Below are 23,816 nucleotides of genomic sequence, written 5' to 3' on the forward strand. Positions count from 1 at the left end.
GCAGATAATCCTGCCTGGATTCACCTCTCACTCCAGGAGGGTTCTTTCCGCTGGCTCTGCCCAAGTTCTCACAGAAAAAGAAAGACGGATGTTAGTTTCTGGGAAGGAAGCCAGAAGGGGGAGACTAATGGGGAACTGTTGAGTTTGGGACAGGTTGGTTTTGTTTGTTTCTTTTTTGAGTTATTTATGCCGTTGGATACCTGTGCTGTCATCAGTGTAGGGAATTCTGCCAGCTTCTCTTCCAGTGCAGTTTTGGAGAGTGCCTAGAACACTGGTTAAGTGACTTGCTCAGGGCCACACACACGGCTTAACCCAGGATTTCCTGACTCTACGGTCAGCTCTCTACTCTACTCTCTAGGTATTGTGATTCGCCTTAGCTTTAAGTCTTATATCCTCCTCAGGACAGAATTCCTGCCCTAGTTTTCCACTGTTCATGCATGCATTTCATTGCATTGTTCTATTGTTTCAGTTGTAGCTGACTCTTCATGACCCCATTTCTTGGCAAAAATATTGGAGAGGTTTGCCATTTCCTTCTCCAGCTCATGTTATAAATGAGGAAACAGACAAATGGGATTAAGTGACTTGTCCACAGTTATACAGCTAGTAAGGGTCTGAGAAGATTCGAGCTCTGGAAGATGAATCTTCCTGGCTCCAGGGCTGGCCCTTTATCCACTGTGCCACCAGCTGCCCAAGGAAGCGCTATAACATCGTGAAAAGAACACTAGATGGGGGTCAGTGGACCCGAGTTGGAATCTTGGCCCAGCTTTGTGACTCTGGGAAAACTGCTTCCTCTCTCTGTACTGGCTTCTTTGTTCATCATTATTTATCTGCATCACCTGCCTGAAGGGGTTGTGAGGATGGTGCTTTCTAGACTTCAGGAGGCACCCTCAGTGGGAGCTAATATGATCAAGAGGGCAACAAGGGATTTAAGACCCAGTCAGGCTGACCCCTTGTTTTCGTCTCCTCCCTTTATGCTTGGCTGTCCCCTATGCCCAGAACATCTCAGAGATTTCTGGGCTTTCTTCACCTCTGAGCTCAGAGGCCAACTATTACGCTAGACCAGTGATGGAGAACCTATGGCACAGATGCCAAAGATGGCATGCAGAGCACTCTCTGTGGTCACTTGGGCCACCCTTCCCACCCTTCCCAACCCCAGAGTTTGTTATTAGAAAGGCAGAGAGACTCTGGCAGAACTTCTCCCTTCCCTCTCTCCACCATGTTTGATGACATTTTTTCACATCACCCACCCTTCTGCCCAGCAGCCCAATGAGGGCGCTTCCTCCCTCCCCTGTCTGGGATAAGGGGTGTTGGGGTATGGCATTTGGTGTTTGGTGGAAGGACAGCATGGCACTCGGTCTAGGGGGTGGGAGTGGGGCCTGGCACTCTGTCTCTAAAAGATTCACCATCACTGTACTAGGCCTTTCCTGATAAACAGCACCCTCTTGCCCCCAATTATTAGCATGTTCTCCATCTTCAACTGATTTTATATTGCTTTGTTGGGGGGGGTATCTGGTTTTGTTGTAAGAATATGCAAACCCCATTCACATCCAGTGTACCATTCTGGCAGAACCAGCCTTGGAGTCCAGAAAACTGGGGTCCCAGACCTCCCCCTAATATTGAACAAGTCAATTGCTGACCTGTTCAGTGCTCCCAGGTGACCCTCTAAGATGGATTGGCATTTCTATCAGGTTCTCTCCAATCTGCAATGACACTAGAAAGTTCTGTTTCCCGTGCTGACGAAATCATGGGTGTGCCCCCAAGCCCGCACCCCAAAATACAGTTGTATATAGCAGGGATGGAATTAAATGTTAACTCTGAATTCAGGTCTGCTCAGTGGAAGGGCAGATAACTGAAGCTGAAGCTCAAATCCTTTGGCCACATAATGGGAGGATGGGACTAACTGGAAAAGACCCTGATGGCGGGAAAGATTAGAGCAAAAGAAGGGAGGCAGAGGATGGAGGTAGAGGCAATGAAGATGAAGTTGGCCAGACTTTAGGAGATGGTGGAAGCCAGAAGGGCCTGGCGTGCTGTGGTCCATGGGAGGCTCGAGAAGACAGACACAACTGAACAACAACATGGAATTAGCAGGACACACCATGTTCATGAGCAGCAAAATCATAGACTATTTTTTAAATGTCAATTTTGGGGTTTGTATATCTTTTGTAGGGTTTGATTACTTGCTCTTTCCCCTTAGTACAGGAGTATGTACATATGTATCATGGACTCCCTTTCACTATCTGGGGAAGCCTCTCGTCTCTTTTTAGGAATCATATTTTTAAATAATTGATGGGTGGAGGCAGCTGGGTGGCTCAGTGGATTGAGAGCCAATCCTAGAGATGGGAGGTCCTACGTTCAAATCTGGCCTCAGACACTTCCCAGCTGTATGACCCTGGACAAGTCACTTAACCCCCATTGCCTAGCCCTTACCACTCTTCTGCCTTGGAACCAATACATTGCATTGATTCCAAGATAGAAGGTGAGGGCTTTTCATTGAGTTAGAGGTTAAAGAAAATAAAGATATAATTTTTCCCATCTAAATTCATGAGGCCCTTGAAATCTAACAATCTAATCTATGGACCCCAACTTCAGAGCCCTGTAGAATATAACCTCCCTGAGGGCTAGGGGCTATCTTCCTTCTGTATTTATGTCCTCAGTGTCTAGCACAATGCCTGACCTACAGGGCCTTTATTGAATTGGAAGACCCCCATTTTTCAGCTGAGGAAACGGAGACTGGGAGAAGTTAAGTGACTGATCCAGGGTCATAGAAATAGTTTTAGAAGGGCTTACTTCAGGAGCAGTTCTCTGCATGCAACAGATATACTTAATAAATGTTGTTTGACACCCAAAAGAATGTCTGCCCCCACCCCAGCCACAGGGGATATATGGATTTGCATGAGTCCTTGTGCAGTGCTGGGTGTGGTGGGTCTGGCCCATGAGTTCTGGGGAAGCCCCTGCCGGATTGCCAGGATTTATAGTGAACCCCTTTTTGGCTTGGGGGTTAGTAACCTCACTTAATGGTATTCGACTCCTTAAAGACAGAGCATGAAAAAGAACAACTTCTCTAATGAAGGTGCAGGCTGGGTAATTTTACTGGTCTTCTTGGCCCTGGGGGAGAGGCATTGGAGGGGCCTTTCCTCCTAGCAGTAGAGACAGGGGGGCCCACCATGCCCGAGTCCAGGGGATCACAGTGTGCCGGCCACCTTGTGGAGTAGCCCAGATCATGGCATTCTTACCATCCCCGCGAACAACGTGCTACTCCAAGAAAACCGCCTCCAACAAAGGCAAGTCCTTTCTGGTTCCCTGGGCTGGACGCCAGCAGACCAGTTTGTGAGTCCTGGCCCTGAGCCTGATTGGCTGGGCTAACACTGGCCAAGAAGCATAACTTCTCTGGGTCTCAGTTCTTCATCTGTCCAATGAGGGGGGGTTGGCCCGGGGTCCTCCACCTTTGTTACATCCTGGACCCCTCAGGCAGTCTGGCAAAGCCTCCAAAACCCCACATTTTTATGTGCGCAAAGTAAAACACAGACGACTCTAGAGGAAACCAATTATATGAAATTATAATGATTAAAAAAAAAAAGATTTTAAGTTCATGGCCTCCCAGGTTGAGAGTCTCTGGGCTAAGGGGCCCTTCTAGGTCCAAATCTGTAATTCTATGATCTCACGGTTTATCGGTTCAGAGTGAAACTCCACTGGTGCTACTTCCATGGGAAAAAGGAAGGAAGAAACCAACATTTCTGGCGCAGTTATGTCTTCATTAAAAATACTAATGTTTCTACCCGATCCATATTTTATAAAGTTTATTTGGAAGGGTAGACAATGTGGTGCCTAGCCTGCATGCACCTTCCTTGTCCCCCTCACCTGCCTGCTCTCTCTTCTCCTCATGGTTCTCTCCTGCTCTTCTCGTCAGTCTCCCCCAGTCCTGCCCCAACCCTTAACTATTACTGACATACAGAAGTATACTGTGGCATGTCAGGAATGTTTGGTAGGCAGGTAAAGTTACTCAGGAGGGGAAGGGCATGAGCTTCCTTGACACAGCTACCATTTTCTAGGAAAAAGAACCCTGTCTAGAGCATCCCTACTTGAAGACCTTTAGTGTGAGGGAACTCACTAGCTCCAAGGCAACCTAAGCCCTCAATGGTGAGGCTGTTTCCCCTACATCCTGCTGCCCCAGCCTTTTTGAGCCAAGTTGGGAAGGTCTCTGCACTTGTTTGGGGACATCCTGGGATCTTTTGAGCACTTCCAAAGCTGGGTATCTCTTTCCAGCCTGAGCAGAAACCCCGGGACCTTCAGCTCCCAGAACTGAGCCACAAGACCTCGAGGGTCACCCCAGAACAGATGGGAGAGGCCTGATGGAGGCCACAGAGCCCGGTCACATCATGCAGTTCAGTGACTGGCCCCAGCAGATTGAGAGATGGGCATATGGCCAAAATCCAGAGCTCACCCTGTTGCAAAGGAGTGAAACATTGTCTTGGGGTTTTGAAAAGCCCCAAGATGTGAATCACTATTTCGTTCTGCTTGGTTGGTTGGTTGGAGAGGAAGTGAGAAGTGGAGCTTGGCCCCCACCCCCACCCCTGAGCAAGAGCAGTGGGAGATAGGCAAATATTGAGGTGGGCTCAGTCTCAGCATCAACACTGGTTTGTTTTGGCATTGAAGTCCACATGTGTGAGCTCCTCAGGCTGGCCAAAGGGCCGTGTGGCTCCCATTGTGGCGCCTGGCCTGGCCTCATTTTCCCCAAATGAGGAACTCTGGAAAATACCTTTCCCCATCAGTCACGTGCACCAGAGCTGGGTTCCTTTTTCCTGTCATGGTCCCCTTCAGTAGCCTGATAAAGCCCGTGGACCCATGGTCTCAGAATATTGTCTTGTTTTTCTTAAACCTTAACTTTCTGTCCTAGTAACAACTCTAAGACAGAAAGGCGATGGCCAGGCAAACTGGGTTAAGTGACTTGCCCAGGGCCACACAGCTAGGAAGTGTCTGAGGTCACATTTGAACCCAGGGCCTCCTGACTCCAGGCCTGGCACTTTACCCACACACTGCTACCTAGCTGCCCTGCTTTTAAATCATTCAAGGAAATGCCAAATTCCAGTTAGGTTAGCGAAAAGGACTTCTGGTCCTTTTTTTCCCCATCCAAATTCCCAGACTCCCTGAAGTCTATCCACAGACCCCTTGGGGGCAGTCTGTGCCCCTGATTAAGAACCCCCTTTCTCAGTGATCCTAAACTACGGTCCATAGAATGTGGACTCTGAGACAGGCTCCGGCTCTTTTGTTTTTCCCTTTGTCTCAGGCTAGCAGATATTTAACAAGCTTGTTGAGGAAGGTGGTGTGAGTAAAGAGCCTCCTTGGAGGGGGGGGTCCCCACCGGTGATGAGTGTAGGGGGCAGGTCGGAAGCTCAGGATTCCTGACCCCAAGCCCAGAGGTCTCTCCACTGCACCAGGATTAAGTGCGGGCAGCTCCCTCGGGGAGAGATCTCTCCCATCTCTGCATCTCTCTGTTTGCAGATCTCCCTCCTGATTGCCTTCCTCTGCGTGAAGAACTCCGTGTGGACCGACTACAGTGCCTACAGCTACTTTGAAGTGGTCACCATGTGTGACCTGCTGATGATTCTGGTCTTCTACCTGGTCCACCTTTTCTCCATCTACAGAGTGCTCACCTGCATCAGCTGGCCATTGGCGGTAAGCAGGCTGGCCGGCTCAGTCGGCCTGGGGGGCTCTGCTTGGTAGCTGGGATGGGAGGGAAGGAGGTGAGCTCATCATCTCCCCAGGTGGTCGCATTTCCCTCTTAATTGGGTGCCCACGGTCCTGATTACCCATTGCCAGTGATTGCCTCTTCCTGATTAAAGGGAGATCTCATGGCTGGTGTCCCAGGCTCCACCCTTTAGGGCTTCAAAACAGGCTGAGGCTTGGGGGGAGGGAAGAGAGAAGGGAGTGATGAAGAAGCTCATTTCTAATACTCTCCTTGTGCCATGAATTGTTAGGCAGTAAGCATTTATGAAAGGGCTCAGTGGATGGAGAGCCCTAGGTTCAAACCTCAGACACTTCCTAGCTGTGTGACCCTGGGCAAGTCACTTAACCCCCATTGCCTAGCCCTTGTCTCTCTTCTGCCCTGGAATCAATGCTTAGTATCTATTCCAAGGCAGAAGATTAAGGGTTTAAAAAGAAAGCATTTAAGTGCCTACTCTGCCCTGCATTGTACTAAGCTAATTTTATAATATATCTTGGCTATACAAGAACAGATGGAGACAAACAGTTGTTGCTACCTTTTTTTAACTTTAACAATGTTAGGGGCAAAAGCCAGAAACAAAGGAAAACATTTAAACGTGAAAAAAGCAGCCCAGGGTCTGGCTAGCTCAGCCCTCCTCTGTCTCTCTCCTAAAGAGATGCTAGCACAATATTTCCCAGGCCTAGTTCAAGGATGCCCCTGAGCAAAGCTTCTCCCAAATTCCCTAAATAAAAGTCAATCACAAGCATGTATTGAGCCTGGCTCTGAGCAGGGTCCTCAGGGACAGACTCTGGGGCTTGCAGGGGCTTGACTCAAGGTTGGAAATTGATTGCTGAATCTATTTCACTTAAGAGTGAAATAGATACTATAATTCATTGATGCTGGTGACTCTTGCCTGGGAGCAAACAGTGTTGCTGAGCTGTTGTAAACTGTTTCATTCTTCCTCTGGGCATCCCCGTATTCTGCACACTGTCTGGCTCATAATAGATGTTTAATAAGTGTTTACTGAGGATTGATTTCTGCTGATCTTGAGAACAGTCCTTCCATGTAGCACCAAGCAGTGAGCTCCTTCTGGCTTCCCTGCTGTCTGTGTGACGCATGTGCAGGAGTACAGAATGGAGGGAGGGGGGATGGGGAATAAGGATGTCAGAGGACAAGCGCCAGGCACACGCCCTGGCCCTTCAGTTTCTCATTAGCTCTGTTCTGAGTCCCTTGGAAGGCCTTTCGCGCCTTTTCCCTTCCAGCTTCATCTCTTCCTTGTTTTCCTATATTTTCTGCCCTCTCCTCAGACCTTTGTTTCCTTGAGGTTCCTGTTTCTCCCTGCCAGTCAGTCCCTGTTTCATGCCACCCTCCATTGTGTCTTCTTGGAGTGTCTGGTTACAAGGAAGGAGGAAGAAGAGAAAGGACTGAGCTATGTTCTGTTATGATCAAATATATTTTCGACACAGTCTGTAGTTACAGCCCAGGACTTCATGAAAAGGAAGTACTTTTAGAACGGGAAGCCCAATGGGCTAAGCCCACGCATTAAAGAGGAAACTTGCTCCTTAGTGGACTCGGCAAAGGCAGTCAACATGCCCCTTAATGGCCCTTTGAAGCTACCCACTGGGATATGGAAGAAAGCCATTCTTGGACTAGGATGGCCCGTTCTGGGCACTTCCTACATTGGTGGGTGGCTGGAGAGGCGAGCCAGCAGGGTAAGGACCTCCAGATTCCAAGATAGAATGATGAAGCATCAGAACTCCCATCAGACTTGTACAGTGCGTTGTATCTGTTATTGTGTTTGGTCCTCCAGTAGTCACCCTATAAGATGAGATCCCTGCTGTTATTATTCCCATTTTAGAGATGAGGAAACTCAGGTTTAAGAGTAGTTAAGTGACTTTCTCAGAGTCCTACAATTAGTCATTGTCTGAGGTGGGATTAAAAGCAAGATCGTCCAGCAGTGGAGTTCAGCACTATCCACTAAGCCATGTTTGGAATTCTATTTGAAAGGAACTCTGGGGGTTTTAACTTAGTGCAGAGAAATCTTGCCCAACAGAGGCAGTGGTGAGGGGCGTGAGGGATCTCCTGAGATTCAGATGTTTGAAGAGTTACTTCAAGGACAAGGGATTAGACATATTCTGTGGGACCTCAGACAGTGTGGGAGTTATAAGAAACACTTAAACTGGACTCAAGGGAAGACTCCCGTGACAGTTGGAGCTGTTCCAGAATGGCCTGGAAGGTCTTCCAGCAAAGGCTGCTCAGATCTAATGTAGAAGGGGCTCTTGCTAAGAGCCAGACTGAACAGGGGCTCCTGAGGCCCTTTCTATTTCTGGGATTTAGTGCAGATTCAAGGGAGACCAAGTGAGAAGAATCCTAGCTGAGCCTAGGAGTGAGAAAACCCCATTGTCCCATCTTCTAAGTTATTCCTAAAGTTCATCTATTGTATTCACTGACCCCTAAGGTAACTCCAAGAGATAGCTGCCGCTCTCATCCCCATTTTACAGATGAAGAAGTAAGTAGAAATTTTAACCTTGACAAGACAGTGTGCCAGAGAACCTTGAACTTCTCCCTGTGTCAGCATGCTGGGCTGCCAATGGACTCGGCAGGCTCATTGTGGACGTGAGCAAGAATTAGGGGCCTGCCTAGCCTTCTTCAAGAGCTTTGTTCATCCAGGAATGTCTTCTAAAAGCACAAGACCCAGGGTTGCTTTCCCTGGGAATAAAGCGAAAGCCTTCCTTGAACAGTTTAGCCACCTGGGGGCAGGGAAGGGCAGGAGGATCATTTGTAATGATCTGCAAAGCCAGAATCATCTCCCAAAGAACAAAGTGGACAATGAAGCTTGTCGAGTTGAGTTTCTATTCTGTCCCTCTTTCTTTCCTCCCCTGGATTTTCTGCCTTTGCTCCTGGCTTGAGGCATCTCCCTCCTGGCTGATTTCTTGTTGTTCCTAAATAGGGTTGTCCTAGAGTCAGTGGATGATTCCTTCTCTTGGTTTTCGATGTCATATGTATTCCACCCAACCCCTGCTGTCCCATGAGCAACACCCTAGGGACACACTCTCCCTCTGAGGCCAGTTTACCCACCCCTCTGCCTCTTTCTCCCCTCCAGGAGCTTCTCCATTACTTAATTGGTACCATCCTTCTTCTGATTGCATCCATCGTGGCAGCATCCAAGAGTCATGGCACAGATGGCCTTGTGGCTGGAGCGGTGAGGAGCCTTCTCTTGGACGAGTGTCCCAAAACGCAGACATTCTCCTCATTTCTTAGCCTGGCACAGCCTGAATTTCCTCCCTTCCTTTGGATAATAGGAGCATAGATACAGAGCTGAAAGGGATCTCAGAGGCTATCTAGTCCAATCCCTTCCTAGAGACACTCTAATCCAACTGTCTTATTTTATGGAAAAGGAAACTGAGGTTTGGGCTCAGGGTCACATCACACGGGTGGTACCAAGTTGGGCTTTGAAGCCAGATCATCCAGACTTCATTTAGCAGCCTACATGCCCACCCTGTCTTTCAGACGTACTAAGCTCTGTATGGGACACAAAACACATCGAGGGTCTTGGTGCTGTCATAAGCACTGTACCTTTGGGAAAGTCTTATGTAAAGCAAGAGGCATCTAGGTGGCTCTGAGTTCAAATCCTGTCTTAGACACTAGCTGTGTGACCTTAGGCAAGTCACTGACCCTTTTCTATCCTCAGTTTCCTTATTTGTACAATGTAAAGTCATCATAGTACCTGTTTTACCAGATTATTGTGAGGAACAAATTAGATCATAGACCCACAGTGTTCTGTATAAAATCTTTTGTCATCATTATTGCCCATAGCATTATTGTCCCAGCTTGTGAGGGCCTCCTCTCTTAGCTGGGCTAGACCAGAGCCAGGCAACGATGAGTAGATGAGTAGGACAGAATGATGCCGAGATGTGAACAATTGGAGAAGACTCCAGCTTACAGTGAGCTCATTATGCAGACAACTCCAGAAGAGAAACATCCATAATGTGGGATTGTAGGACAGTCAATAAGAACCAGAGGAATGAGGAAGAGCCAGGCCCCCACTCCCACTACCCCCCCCCCCAGCTCTGCTGGCCAGGGCAGCTGTTGGACAGTGCCCAGCTGGTCAGGACGGGCCCCTGCCCTGGGCCAGCCTCCCATTAATAAAACACTTTAAGGTCTGCCAAACATTTTGTTACTTAATCTGATCTGTGGACCTAAACTTGCCACTGTCTGAATTTAGTGTGAATTGTAGCCCTTACTCCTTCTGGTGGTCCTTTGACTGGGCAAGCACGCATGCTGTGGGAGGACACCAGAGGACTCCTGGCCTCCAGAAGCCTGGGTTCTGACCCGGGCTGAGGTCAGGTCTGCCCAGCCAGAGAGACTCGGGAGGAATGACCTCACCTGGCCTTTAAGAGACAGGGTAGGAGGGAGCAGCTCTCCCTATGGGGCTGGAGACTCTCCCTGCACAGCCTCTTTGGGCTAGCGACTGGAGAACAGATTAGTTAGGCTCTCTCTTACTCCAGCTTCTGCTAATAAATAATTATACATTAATATTATGTCTCCAGAGAATTTTAATCTAACATCATTTAATGAGCTCCTCTGGGCCTCAGCTGCCTCATTGATAAAACTGAAGGCACTGAGTGGACCAGGAGATCGCCAGCCCCAGCATTCATTGCCTCCTCCAGACAAAGATCCCAGCCAGCTGGACACCCCCAACGTTTGTCTGGCCTCTCTGCCTTACACTGGGTCACCTTCAGAGCTCTATTTCAATATAATTCCAGGTCAGGAGGAAACAGAACAACCCAGGGGGCTGAGATGCTAAGCACTTACCCACATCCTCCATCCCAGAGAAGCCCCAGTCTGCTGGGCCCTGGGATCTTCTGGCCCCCCTTCAGTGGACCCTAAGGGCTAAGGGCATTGGGGAGTGGTATAAGCATCCTTCCATTCATTCATTTCCTCATCCATCAAATCACCAAAGGTGAGAGCTGGAAGGGATCATGGCATCCAGCCCCTTCACTGGATAAACAAGGAAATCAGCACAAAGAAAAGAGAATTGACATAGCCAAAATCACGCAGCTAGGAGGAATCAGAGCCAGAACTCAAGCCCCACATTATTTGTCTTCAAGTCCAGCATTCTCTTTACTACTCCTCTTTTGGTTAAGCTAGATAATAAACAAAGGACCTACTGTGCACCAACACACAGAAGGTCTGCTGTTATGACAGGAAACTTCCCTTTCCAAGAATGAACCCAGGGCTCCCAATCCTAGAGGTTCACTTAAGAAGGAAAAAGGGAATAAGCATTTATAGGACCTACTGTGTGCCAGGCAGTGTTTTAGAAATCTTCTCTCATTTGAGCCTCACAAAAACCCTGCGAAGTAGGTCTGTTATCACCCCCATTTTACAGTTGAGAATACAGAAGCAAACTTCTTAGCTGGGTGACCCTGGGCAAGTCACTTGACCCCCATTGCCTAGCCCTTACCACTCTTCTACCTTGGAACCAATTCACAGTATTGATTCTAAGATTGAAGGTAAGGGTTTTAAATAAATGTGTGTACACACATGTACACACACACACAAGTTCCTACATTTAGAACATTAAGGGACTTCACAGACCATCTACTCCAAGTTTCCCATTTTACAGTCAAGGAAACTGAGGCCAGCAAGTTGAAGTTTGCCCAACATCGCTTCACACTAAGTGATAGAGGCAGGCTTTGCCTCTGGAGCTTTTGACCGGGGAAAGGTGGTATCTATCCTTTGGGTGATAAAGGCAGCTTTGGGCCAGAGAAGCCTAGGAGCCATTGTTGGGCCATTTGGCATGCAAACTGGGGCTGAATGGCTTCGCCCTCTCTTTTTCTTCTTGTGCACAGGTCTTTGGGTTCCTGGCTACTTTCCTATGCATGGCGAGTATCTGGTTCTCCTACAAGATTTCATGTATAACCCAGGCTACAGGTGAGTGAGTGCCCACTTGTTGGTCCAGAAGAATCTGCCAAAAATGTGAGTCTTCTCCTGACAGTGAGGGCAGCTAGCTCATCCCTTTAGGAAGAAATGGGCCAGAAAGAATTAGGCTACAGGAGGAGCCGCTGGCCCTCAGGCTCAGGGTGAGCCCCAAAGTATTCTGAGCTGTGCATTGGAGGAAAGACTGGAGTAACTTTATCGCTGCCCTCTGGCTTGGCCTCTTTCCTCCTCCAAGAGGTCCTGTGGGTGGACATTGTTTCTTTCCGTGAGCTAGAGGCTGGCCAGGGGTCCCAGGAAAGTGCTCCCCCAAATTTCAAGAGAGTCGAAGATCATTTAGACTCTGTCATTCTTTCCATCTTCCTCCTAAATGTTCATTGATTCTGTTTTTTACATCACTCTCATTAACAAAGATATCCCTTCCCTCCCTCCTCTGCAGCAAAGTAAAAGAAGACAAAAATAGTTCAGAAAAAGTAAGCTTGACGGCATATGCAGTCCTTCACACCCATCGTCCCCACCTCAGCACAGTGAGCAGCATCTCCCCTCCTGTCCCTAAACTTCAGGGCGCAGGGATTAGGGGCGAGAGGGGAGGATCCATAGCAAGGACGATAATAAAGAGCTTCCAGGGCTCTTTCCAGTTTACAAAAGCACTTTCCTTTTTTAAATTTTTATTATTATGCAAACCCCACTTCCATGTTGGGCCTGGTGGTAAGAGCACTCAGACCAACCAAACCCCCCAAATGACACGAGAAATCCGCTGATGGGAGAGAGAGTGCTTTGATCCCTCTCCATCCAACTCCAACGGTGGGGAGCATCCCCCAGCGTAAGGCTTCCAGGCTTGTCCCAGACCATTGCATCGCTAGAGCAGCCCAGTTTTCGCAGTTGATCATCATACAAGATTGCTGTTAAGGTGCACGATGTTCTCCCACTTCTGCATCAGCTCCCGGAGATCCCAAAGCACATTTCTATGAGGTGGAGAGTTAAAGAAAGAACATCCCCATTTTCCGGAAGAGTAGACTTCGGTTCAGAGCAGTTTGGTGACTTGTCCATAGCTGGTAGGGGTTATAGTTGGGGCTTGGAAAACCCGAGATCCTTTGGCTCAGCCTTCTTTTCTCCAAATTCCATTGCCTCTCTGTAGCACAGAAAGAATATTAGCACTGCAATCTTTTATGGAGCTGGGCTGTCACTGGTACAGACTCTCCCTCCACTGATGATGTTGTTGGTGCCACCAGTTGACAGCCCTCTGACCTGACCCTCCATCTTCCTCCCCAGCTGCAGCTGTGTGATGGCATCACTCGAAATGCCTCCTCCCTGGCAGGAAGAGTCCACGTGGGGCCCAAGGGGAAATGTGGCTGAGGGGGGCCAACCGGAAGGGCCACCTGTTGTCAGTGAGATGAAGGAAGGCTTTTGAAGCAGAGTTCTTGGTGCCAAAAGACTGCCCCCAAAGGATGGAGAGACCTCCTGAGAACTCTCCCAGCCCCTTCCTGGAGTTCTGTCCAGAAGATGGGCTTCCAGGTCATCTCAGCATTCCCAAGACTTACTCCCGTTTCCCTAGCAACAGCCCTGCCTCTGCTTGGGTGTGGAATGGGACAGGATGGGACGGGCAGGAAAACGGCTTCATGCAGCCCTTTGCCTTCTTCTGTGTGTGAAACCTCTTCAGGTCCCTCCCGGGTCTCCGTTTCTTAGGCTGGGGGTGCTCTGAAAACAAGTCTTTGTCTATTTCTGTCCTCAGTTCCCTCCGGACTGAAACCCTTTTGTAAAACAAGCGCCCCCTCCCCATCCCTAATTTATCTGCTTTTGTAAATCCAGACTTGCTAAAAGTCCCGATAAGCACTGTGCACACGGGGAAGCGACCCCCTGCCTCATTTTGGCATCCTTGCCCCTGGCTACCACAAACCAAGAGAAGTAAAGCCTGCGCTTGGGTAACTTGGGAAGAATTCTTTCTTACACCGCCTCGGTGGAGGAGACACAATTCTCAGAGGGGACTCCGTGGGCTTGGTCTGGGTTTATGGCTGACGTCCACAGTGGGTTCCATTATATTTTCACTAACATTTACAGAGGGCTTCAAAATCTGCAGAGCCATTGGCTTAGGGGCTCTGTTGGCCCCAAATGACCTCATGAGGAAAATGGTATCATCCTTATTTTATTAGATGAGGAAAATGAGGCTGAAATATCTCGTGGCTCAGCTAAGAGTCTCAGGTCAAATTTGAACTCCTCTCTTCCTGATTCCCATTCAGCACTTCACCCAGTACACCCCCTTTGGAGGTCTCCAAGTAGAGGCTGGCGACCATTTGTTGGGCATGTGATGATAGCAGGAGGTCCTTCAGGGAGAGTTTGGACCAGGTGGCCACGGAGGGTCCCCTCCCTCTCAAACTCTGGATTCAATGAGCCCTCCAGCAATACGGCCAGTAACTCTGGGAGCAGCACCAGACTAGCCCACTGAAGATCAAGGTTCAAATCCCAGCCACTCTACTACTTCCTCCCTCCTTTCCTTGCTCCCAGCTCTGGGGCTCAGGCTCCACCTCCATAAAATGAGGGGCTGGAGCAAAGTGCCTCAGAGAACTCTGACCAGTGATCCCATGAGCAGCCTACAGAAGCTACAGGTGCCGGGGGGCCGTGAAGTCACAAGTGTTCCAGCCACAATTGCTCTCGGGGTCCCCTGACTAAATGGGGATGGCAGCTCTCATGGGGACAGACGCCACATCTTTGACATACGTGCTGCTCACGGGGAGGCAATGCCAGATGAATGACGAATGACGTAGCCCTCTTCCTCCAGCAGCCAAGCATTAACCTACTATGTGCTAAGCACTCTTCAACCTTATTTGATCCTTACAACAACCTTGGGAGGTGGGTGCTAGTACTATCTCCATCTTATAGTTGAGGAAACTGAGGTTATGTGACTTGCCCAAGACCACACAGCCAGTAAGTATGATGCTGGATTTGAGCTCAGGTCTTCCTGTCTGCAAGATCAGCACTCTACTCACTGGACCACCTAGCTGCCTCCAGGGGAGAACCAGGGCAAGATGGATCATGTACACTCCAAGGATGATGACACAAACACCTCTTCCTTGAAGCCTTCCTTGATCCTATCTAGTGAAAGGAGCACTTGGTCCTCTCCTTCCTGTATCCCTCAATGCTCCAGCCTAGCAGTGAGTAAGTGAGTAATAAATGCCCACTGACTGACTGCAAGGCCCTGAGCTGGTTGTGGAAGGTCTGTGAGAAATTGGTCCCAGATCTTTCTCTGAAGGAGTTTGTAGTAAAGTTGGGGTGGGTGGGATAGGAGACCAAGAAGGCAGGTAGCCACACCCCAAGGAACACTGAGAGAATGGAAGCATTCAACTTTATTGCAGACAATACCTGGACCCAATCTAGGCTCATCTGGTCCTGGGAGGAGGCTGCTGCTATCCTGGTGGCCTTCATGCCCCCAGGGGTTCCATGCCTTCCTTTCCCCTCCCTCACTGCCTGCAGGGAAAAAAAAAAAGAATCTGCAGGGGACTTTTTAAAAGCAAGTAGATGGGAGGTCTTGAATTCAAATCTAGCCTCAGCCCCTTCCTCGCTGGGTGACCCTGGATGAGTCACTTGACCCCCATTGCCCAGCCCTTACCACTCTTCTGCCTTGCAACCCATACACAGTATCGATTCTAAGGCGGAAGATCAGGGTTTAAAAAAGGAAGTTGGTGGATAGGAAGAGAGAGCTGCACTTGGAAAATGTTCCTTCAGACCTGAAATTGCCGGCACATGGACCATAGAAGGTCTGGGGAGAAGGTCCTTTTCCCTATTTTCAAGCCCACATTCGTATTTGCATTTCTGTTGAGCCCCCTGTCTGAAAGTCCCCATCCCTTCTGATCACCTGGCTATGGTCCCAGCCTGCTCCAGGACCCCCCACCCTGCCCCGAGATCCCCCAAGTCGAGCCTGCTCAGCCAGCACTCCGATGAGTCCCTGAAGCTCGAGGGAAAGGCCTGAACTTGCTGATGTAGAAGCCCAGGGGGGACGGAGCCCACCTTCTGCAGCAACAGGCAGGCGTTCTCTCCCGAGGAGAGCAGCTGCTTCTGGCGTCCTCTGGGCGACCCAGTCCAACAACCCATGGAATGAACTGGACACTGTGCCCACAGACAGTAATCCCTGTCAGCCTGGAGCACCTCCCTTGCTGAGATGCCACCTAAGTGAGCCACGTCAGTGCTTCAGAGACCCGGGAGCGTCCGGCTCCCTCACCAGGCCCCCAAACAGGCCGTTTCTACAGCATGACCTCCAGGGTCATGGCCAGCCTCGAGGCCTCAGATGGTGTCCTGCAGGAGGGTCCCAATGGAGGGGATCGGGGTGCTCTGGGGAGCCTTTGCTTCCATGTGGAAGGACACCACATCCTCTTGGGGGCTGTCCCCCGCCAGGCTGGGCATGAGGATCTGGGCTGAGGAGCCCCAGAGCCCAGAAGGGTTGGCCAGGCACTCACTGGAAGAGAGGAGGCAGGAGAGGTGGGAAGGGAAGAAGAAAGCAGTTGGGCCCCGAGCTCCAGCATCGGGTATGGACTTCGCTGACTATGACGCCTGTGGCTCTCCATCCACTCCGCCACTCGCTGCCCCAGACTAAGTTACTAAAGTCCATTCTCGCTCTAACATTCTATGATTGCACTTGTTTTGTTTGGCCCTGAAGGTCGGTGGTGATTTACAAATGCAGAGGCAAATTTAGGCTTGATGTAAAGGGGGGAAATGACAGGAAGTACTGGTTTTCCCCATTAGCCCAGGAGCTCCTCAAGGCTCCTTGTCTTGCTTTGTAGCCCTAGTGCTAAAGGAATGGGTCTGCCATGCAGCAGATGCTAATATCTATCTTGACTGACCGACTCACTGAGCTCCCCTGGAGGGGGCTGGTCTTGCTGGGTTCATTACAAGAGAATCTTGGTCAGGTGGGAGTCATTGGATGAGTGACCTCTGAGAACATGAGTAGGATTCCCTGCCTTTAACCCCCAGCCTCTCCCCACCCCACCCCTTGCCGTCCCACTCAGAGACCCCCCAATGGCCCATCTGAGTAACTCTTGCCTGTAACAAGCTGGTGGAGACCCCAAAATGGAAGGACTTGCTCTTCTGAGCAGCTTGATGTAGTAAGCGGTTGGTGCACGCCAAGAACCTAACAAATTGGGACCAAGGCCCTTCCTTGGGTTAGTGCTGGACCCCAAAGCCAGGGGGAGACCCCTTTACACATTAGAAACAATGAACCAAAGAAGACCAATTCATTCAAAGGAAACAGTACAGTAAGTTACTCTGGGGACTTTCCATGTTGGGAAGGGGGAGAACATACAGGTACACTTCCCTGAATCCAGAAAAAGAGGTGTCCCAAACCCCCCACCCCCCAGCATCTGAAAACACCCAAAGGAACATGGACACGGTAATGGATGGTTGGGTTGGGCCAGTTTTCAGGGAAGACCTCTGGGATACTTGAGACGCAGTCATGAAGGAAGGATCTCCTTCCATCCTTCTGAAGCCCAGGCGGGGCTTCTGGTCAGCATTTCTTGGGTCCTTGGGGAAGGGGCTCCCTTTCCTAGCCACACAGGGCTCCGTTCAAACAATACAAGGAAGTTGTCTATCAGTGACTAAATCTTTCTCACGAGAACCGAGTTGGCTTCAGAATTGACTCACAAGTGGGGTTCGCTCAAGTCCCACAGTTAACCCCTTGCTGTCCTAATCCTCTCGTAAGTGCCACCTACTCATTTGGGGGCCCAAACCTTCCGCCTCCGAGCCCAGCAAGAGGAAGGCACTTTCAGCTTCTCGGTGATACTCTGAAGTAGGGGTGGGTGGGTGCTGTCAGGCCAAGGGTATTCCCCTAGCCTGTCTCAAAATTCTGAGAGCCAGATGACCCCATCAAGAGAGTCCCTGTTACTATTTGCTCCCTCCTCCCCCTCAGTTAGCTGTGGGTGCCTGGGGTGGGGTGGGCTGGGGAGTGTCCTTGGGGGCCGAGGGTAGGACTCCCAGCAGGTGTTTTTCTTACCAGCCTTACTTCTGGCAGGAAGCTGTTCGGTGGAGCCCTTGTAGCTTTTTTTTTTCTTTTCTCTGTTCTCCAAAGACTTTCTTTATAATCATCAGTCTATTCGGCAGATGGGATCGTAGAGTTATTAAAGAGATTTCAAAGGTTACCCCCATCCCTTGCTAGAAGTAGAACCTGAGGTTCAATAAGAGAGGGGCTGGGGGAGAAAAAGGAGGATGGTAAAGCTAATCTTATGGAATGAAGATTCAGGGGTCAGAGTGGACTGCAAGCTGGAAACTGAGGCTCAGAGATATCAAATGGCTTCTGGGGAGGCACACCCAGTGAGTGTCTTGTTCAACGGGGACTTGGCCTCCTAGGTTCCTGCCAACTGAATTCTTTTGATTTTGTCAAAGAATCATAAATTTAGAGTTTGGAGGGACCTTTAGAAGTAACCGAGTCCGATGATGACAAAGAATGCTCTCCACCTCCTGAGCAAGGACTGTTGGAGTGGAAATGCAGGTGAAAACATGATCATCGCTTGTTTATTTGGGGGTATCATTTGGGGTTTGGGTTTTACAAGATTAGCCACTTACAAAAAGGAATAAAGCCCAGAAACGACTAAAATTTTAAATGAAAACATTTTAAAAAGGAGTAACGGCGTCCACCTCCTCGTTTTCCAGATGGCCCGGGGAGCTGAGGGTGAGATCGCACAAGGAGCAAGTGGCGGGTCCAGGATTCGCAGCCTGAGCCTCCGGATGTCAAAGCCGACGCTCTTTCCCACGCCCCACTTGCACATCAGTGGCAGAACAAAGTCTCAAGTGGGGAGGCGTGTGTGTCCCATCTTCACTGCCACAACAAAGGCTGATCTGCCCTTCTTCAGCCTCATTAAGCTAAACCGAACCCCTCACCACTAACTGCAGGGACAGAAAGGAAGCCACCCAGAGGCCTCGAGCAGGACACCGGACACACGAGTGGCCGCCCAGCAGGCTCTGGAAAGCCTTCCGGGATCAGGAAGCATTCTCTTAAGTGGATAGACCGATAGATTTGATACTAGAAAGGCCCATACTTACTAGCCATGGCACCCTGAACACATGGCTTAAAATTTCTCAGCCTCAGTTTCCTCATCTACAAAGTGAATCTAATAATAGCATCTATGTGAGGATGAAGCGAGATAAACAGACCTGACCACTGGCTCCTGTCACTGGATTTTTGCCCCCAGTTCTAAGCAGGGCCAGTGATTGGGAGCTGGAAGGGCCCCTAAAGACTGCTTCATCCCATCTATTTCTTTTAAGGAGAAGGCGATTAAGGCTCAGAAACATCAGTTCACCTGACAAAGGTGACTGTGGTGGAGCTCCGATTTGAATCCAGGACCCCTGACTCCAAATCTAGGCAGCCCAGCTCCCCTTAAACCCGAAGGGGCTGAGGCAGCCCCCATGGGGGAAGCAGGGGCAAGGTTAGCAGGGTGAGATGGAACTCAGATCAGGGAGAGGCAGCTGCAGGCCTTCTGACTAATCCCTGCGCACTGTGAGCACTGCAGGGTTTTTCTGACCAAAATGAAACCCCAGAGGAGCAGGGCCAGACCCTGAGCATCACTGAACATCCCTGCGACAGGCTGGCCCCAAACCCACCTCCCTTGGTACTGGAGCGGTGGGAGTTGCTCTCCCTCTTGTGGCCAAAGGGCCTCACTGCAGCTCACCACCTGATGGCATCATAGTGGCAAAGGCCATACCTGCTAATAACAGCCAGATCAAAATTTGCACTAGGTGCACTAGGACTGTGTGAGCATGACGTCACCCTATCTTCACTAACATCCTTTAGGAAAATCCTTACCTTCTGTCTTAGGAGAGATGCTAAGGATCAGTTGAGTAGTAAAGACAAAGCAATTGGGGCAAATGGGTTAAGTGACTAGTCCAGAGTCACACAGCTAGTAAGTGTCTGAGGCAGAATTTGAACTCAGATCTTCTTGACTCTTAAGGCCAGTCCTTTATGTCCCACAGAATCGGGGCTTCTCTTTGGTAGCCTCATCATCACCAATTTCTTCAACCAAGTTGCTTTGCCATGAATCCCCTCCGGGTATCCATCTCACAAATCCTTTTTCATTGTCCTTAGCTTTCCTCGACAGCTGGTTCATCTGGGTCTTCACTATGGCCCACACTATGGCCCTGGGGCACTGACAAGTCAAGTGACTGGCCCAGAGCCTCAGAGCCAGGATGTGGCGGAGGTGAGACTTCATCCCAGGTCTTGGTTCTCTTTTTAGTTTTATTTTTTAATCTTAACATTCTTTTTTTGAGTTCCAACGTCTTCCCTTCCCTCCAGCACTCCCCTATTCATAAAGAAGGCAAGCCATAAGATGCCCATTCTCCTGGAAAGCCAGACAAAGCAGATTTCCATATTATAAGCAGGGGATTTTACAGAGAGTGTATTTTCCCAATGACATGTACTAATCATTTTTAACATGCCTTTTCCAAAATGCTAAGCTCCAAATTGTTTTCCTTCCTCCCCTCCTTTCCCCCTCCCAGAGATGGTGAGCAATTTGATCTGGGTTAGACATGTAGGATCATGCAAAACACTTCCGTGCTGACCATGTTGTGAGAGAAGATTCGTATAAAACCAAACCCCCAAGTAAAAACACAGACGAACTACAATGAAAAGCATCTGCTTTGACCTGCATTCCAGCAGCTCTCTGGAGGCGTTCGGCATCCTTTGTCCCAAGTCCTGGTCCTGGAGTGGAAAATCTATCATAAAATATTGCTGTTACTGTGTGACATGTTCTCCTGGTTCTGCTCACTTCGCTTTGCATCAGTTCTTGGAGGTCTTTCCAGGGTTTTTGAAGTCATCCTCAAGCAGGAGATTCTTAACCCTCTTTGTATTATGGATTCCTTTGGCCATCTGGGGAAGCCTAATAACTGTGGCTTGTTACATGCCTTCATAATGAAAGGAAAGGCTAAATTTCAATTGACTGGTGAAAATTAAAATGTATTTTTTTTTTTACATTCAAGCTCACAGATACCTCTGAAGCCTATCCGCTGACCCTTGTGAAAAGCATGGATCTAGCCCAGGTTAAAAATGGCCAAACTAGGGGGCAGCTGCGTGGCTCACTCGGTGGATGGAGAGCCAGGCCCAGAGAGTTCAGGTCCTGAGTTCAAATCTGGTCTCAGATACTTCCCAGCTGTGTGACCCTGGGCAAGTCACTTGACCCCCATTGCCTAGCCCTTCCCACTCTTCTGCCTTGGAACCAATACACAGTATTGATTCCAAGATGGAAGGTAAGGGGTTAAAAAAAATTCCTAAACTATACCCAACAGCCACTTCTTTTAACACAATTTCAGAAATCTAAGATGGTTACTTGTACACACACATCCATCTCTTAACGTTCTCCTCCTCCCCCTCTTTGTTGGAATTTTGCTTCTGCCTTCAGAAATTCATTTTCAAGAACTTAATCCTCCTGGGCTGACTTCCCATTTTAGTCTTGGTGTTTTGTTGTTCAATCATTTTTCTGTTGTATGACTCTTCATGATCCCATTTGGGATTTTCTCAGCAAAAATGCTGGAAGGTTTTACCATTTCCTTCTCCAGCTCATTTTACAGATGAGGAAATAAGGGCAAACAGGGTTAAATGACTTGCCCAGGGTCACATAGTAAGTGTCTTGAGGCTGGAGTTGAACTCTGGTCTTCTTGTTCCTTCCAGACCCAGTACTCTATCCACTGTACCACCTAGCATCTAACTGGTAATTTTGAACCCTAGACTTCATTAACCAGAAGTCCTTAGTATTTCCCAGAATTCCCTATAATCTCTCCTGCATGCTCTCTCTCTTCCTTTGCACTGTTGCAAGTATGGTAGTAAGGTGGGGATGGCTGAAATGGCTAACCAGCCATGGGCATGTGGCTTTTATTTTGTACCCTCTTTATTCCTTGATTCTAATGATCCTTAATAAACCTCCTAAAAGATAATTTATTATTAGATATCAATTTAATTTTTACAGTGCCACCTACTGACCCAAGCTGCACACGGCAGCAAAGTCCAGAGGGTCAGCAGCAAAGCCAACAGGCTAACTAGCCTGGATTCTTCTTCAAAGTGGAAGTTCTGGGAGGAAGTCTTCAGAGACTCCAGTGAAGGAAGGATCCGTCCCCAAGTGGCTTGTATTTTCTGAACTTTGAGCACACTCCGGGCAGATACTCAGCCCTCCCACACTGGGAGATGAAGGAAAAGCAGAAGAACTTATCTAAGCCTGCCAGGCAATGAGAAAGGTCCATTTTAACCTAAGTTTTGTCCTCTCATATCCGGGGCATTTTCCACACTGTCACTAAATCTGTCTGGTGGACACGAGTCCCCGTCATCCCTTGGCCAGACAGAAACTGGAGCCCCAGTCAGTCCCATCTCTGCCGGGAGATTCAACCCTTGTCTGAGCTCGGGCCAGGTTATTCTGGAAATCAATGAGCTCTGGAAATAGCTGCGGGGCAGCAGACATCCCAAATCTCTCTCAGGGGGTCATCAGTCTGGATCCAGAACTTGGCGCTCTGCCCTCAAATATAGCTCCAGTCCCCAGAGGACCGAGAGAGAGACAGAGGCTTCTTCAGAGGTAGCAGCAAGTCAGCCGAGGCACTAGACTGCTAGCTAGCCAGGGAGGGGATATGCAGGCATCAGGGTAATACAGAAGGATGTCTCTCACGGCAGAGGCGTCTGCTGGCACGAATCACACACTGATAATTCATGTAAGGTCTTCTGGATGCGACAATCTCTAATTTAGGTGAATGTTTTTTCATGGAAGGGTCAGTAGAATTTGTAGGGAGAAGAAGGGGCGTACGAGTGTTTCCCTCTTCACTGTGTGCCAGTGGCCAGTAGAGAATAAGCATTTGTTACTGTGTGCTGGACACTGCGTTGGAGAGGGGTTCCTGCCCTCAAGGAGCTTACGGTTTTTTTTTAATCCTTGCTTCTGCCTTCAAATCTATACGAAGGATCAGTTCCAAGGCAGAAGAGCGGTGGGGCTCAGCTGGAGGGGTGGGAGCAAGCAGATTCTGGGAGAGACACTTGTGAAAGTGAGCTGAGAACCTGAGGTTCCCCTAACATTCATGAGTGAGGGTTCACTTTCCTCTCTATCAGGCAGGTTAGAAACCTGCCCTTGAGAATTCAAGAGCTCCTGACATGCCTTTAGAAAGAGGCAGGAGCTGCCAGTGTTGGCTCAGTTAGGGTTGGGTTATTGATGAGGAGCTGAGATTTTCTGATTTAAATTTATACATTTTATACATTATACATTTGCCTTTGTTATTAGGGATGGTCTTACCTATATGTACTCTGTCCTTCCTTGTAAATAAAGATGGAACTAAAGGGTAATGGGGGAAGGCACTGGGGTTAAGTGGCTTGTCCAGGGTCAAACAGCTAAGAAGTATCTGAGGTCTGATTTGAACCCAAGACCTCCCAGCTCTAGGCCTGGCTCTCTAGCCACTGAGTCACCCAGCTGTCCCAGCACTTACATTCTAATGGGTCAAGATGAAACAATAGAAGGGAGCTGAAAAAGGCAGGGAGACAGCCGAGTGAGAACATGGGTACAATCAGAAGAACAGCTGGGAGGGGAGCAAAGTGTGGCTGGCCTGGGCCTGTCCCCCCAAATGGAGGCTCCCAGGAGGAACTGAGCAATCAGAGAAGAAAGCCAGGAAGTTCCAGGGTGGAAAGCTCCAAGGATTGAGAGATTGCAGGGTGAGAGTTGAGCCATGGTAGCAAATGAAATTCTGAAGATGTGTGGACCTCCGGTACCCATCCATAGATGATGACCTGAGAAGTCCTGAGTAATCTGAATAACTCAAGAGGAATCTTGGACGACTAGGAAAAGTGGGGTGATCTGCACACACCATCCAGAAGCGGAAAAGATCCCCGAAATTCACCTAAACCAACAGGATATTGATGACCGACCCTGTAGGAGAGATGCTGCCATGAGACTCAAGGGCACAGGGACCTACACCCAGATATGGGAGCACCAAAGAGTGTGGACCACTCCAGGGCCCTGGGGAAGAGCCAATCCCAATGTCTGGGAGTTGTCAAAAACTGAGATCAGAATGCAAGATCCTGTTTGGAAGAGCAAGAGTCGGCCACTGTTTGCTTAGAGCTTCAGGGACTAGTAAGGGGCGCAGGGCCGCTCCAGAAAGACTGCAGTGAGAGGCTAATGCCGTCTGCTGAGAGTGGCCCACACAGCTAACACGGCTCATGAGGGCTGAGGAAAGGAAGCATCAG

General features: G+C 49.2%; 1 protein-coding gene across 1 annotated transcript in view; it reads left to right on the forward strand.

Annotated features, from left to right (window-relative positions):
* Positions 1-13,564, forward strand: part of CMTM7 (CKLF like MARVEL transmembrane domain containing 7) — a 53,468-nt gene extending 39,904 nt beyond the window's left edge. Inside the window, exons 3-6 of the mRNA XM_007505220.3 lie at positions 5,500-5,673; positions 8,805-8,903; positions 11,554-11,635; positions 12,911-13,564. Coding sequence (XP_007505282.2) covers positions 5,500-5,673; positions 8,805-8,903; positions 11,554-11,635; positions 12,911-12,924 — 369 coding nt within the window. The 3' untranslated portion in view covers positions 12,925-13,564. The remainder of the gene's footprint in view (positions 1-5,499; positions 5,674-8,804; positions 8,904-11,553; positions 11,636-12,910) is intronic.
* The last annotated feature ends 10,252 nt before the right edge of the window (positions 13,565-23,816 follow it).

The sequence above is a fragment of the Monodelphis domestica genome, chromosome 5 (genome assembly GCF_027887165.1).
Source record: "Monodelphis domestica isolate mMonDom1 chromosome 5, mMonDom1.pri, whole genome shotgun sequence".
NCBI classification, from domain to species: domain Eukaryota; kingdom Metazoa; phylum Chordata; class Mammalia; order Didelphimorphia; family Didelphidae; genus Monodelphis; species Monodelphis domestica.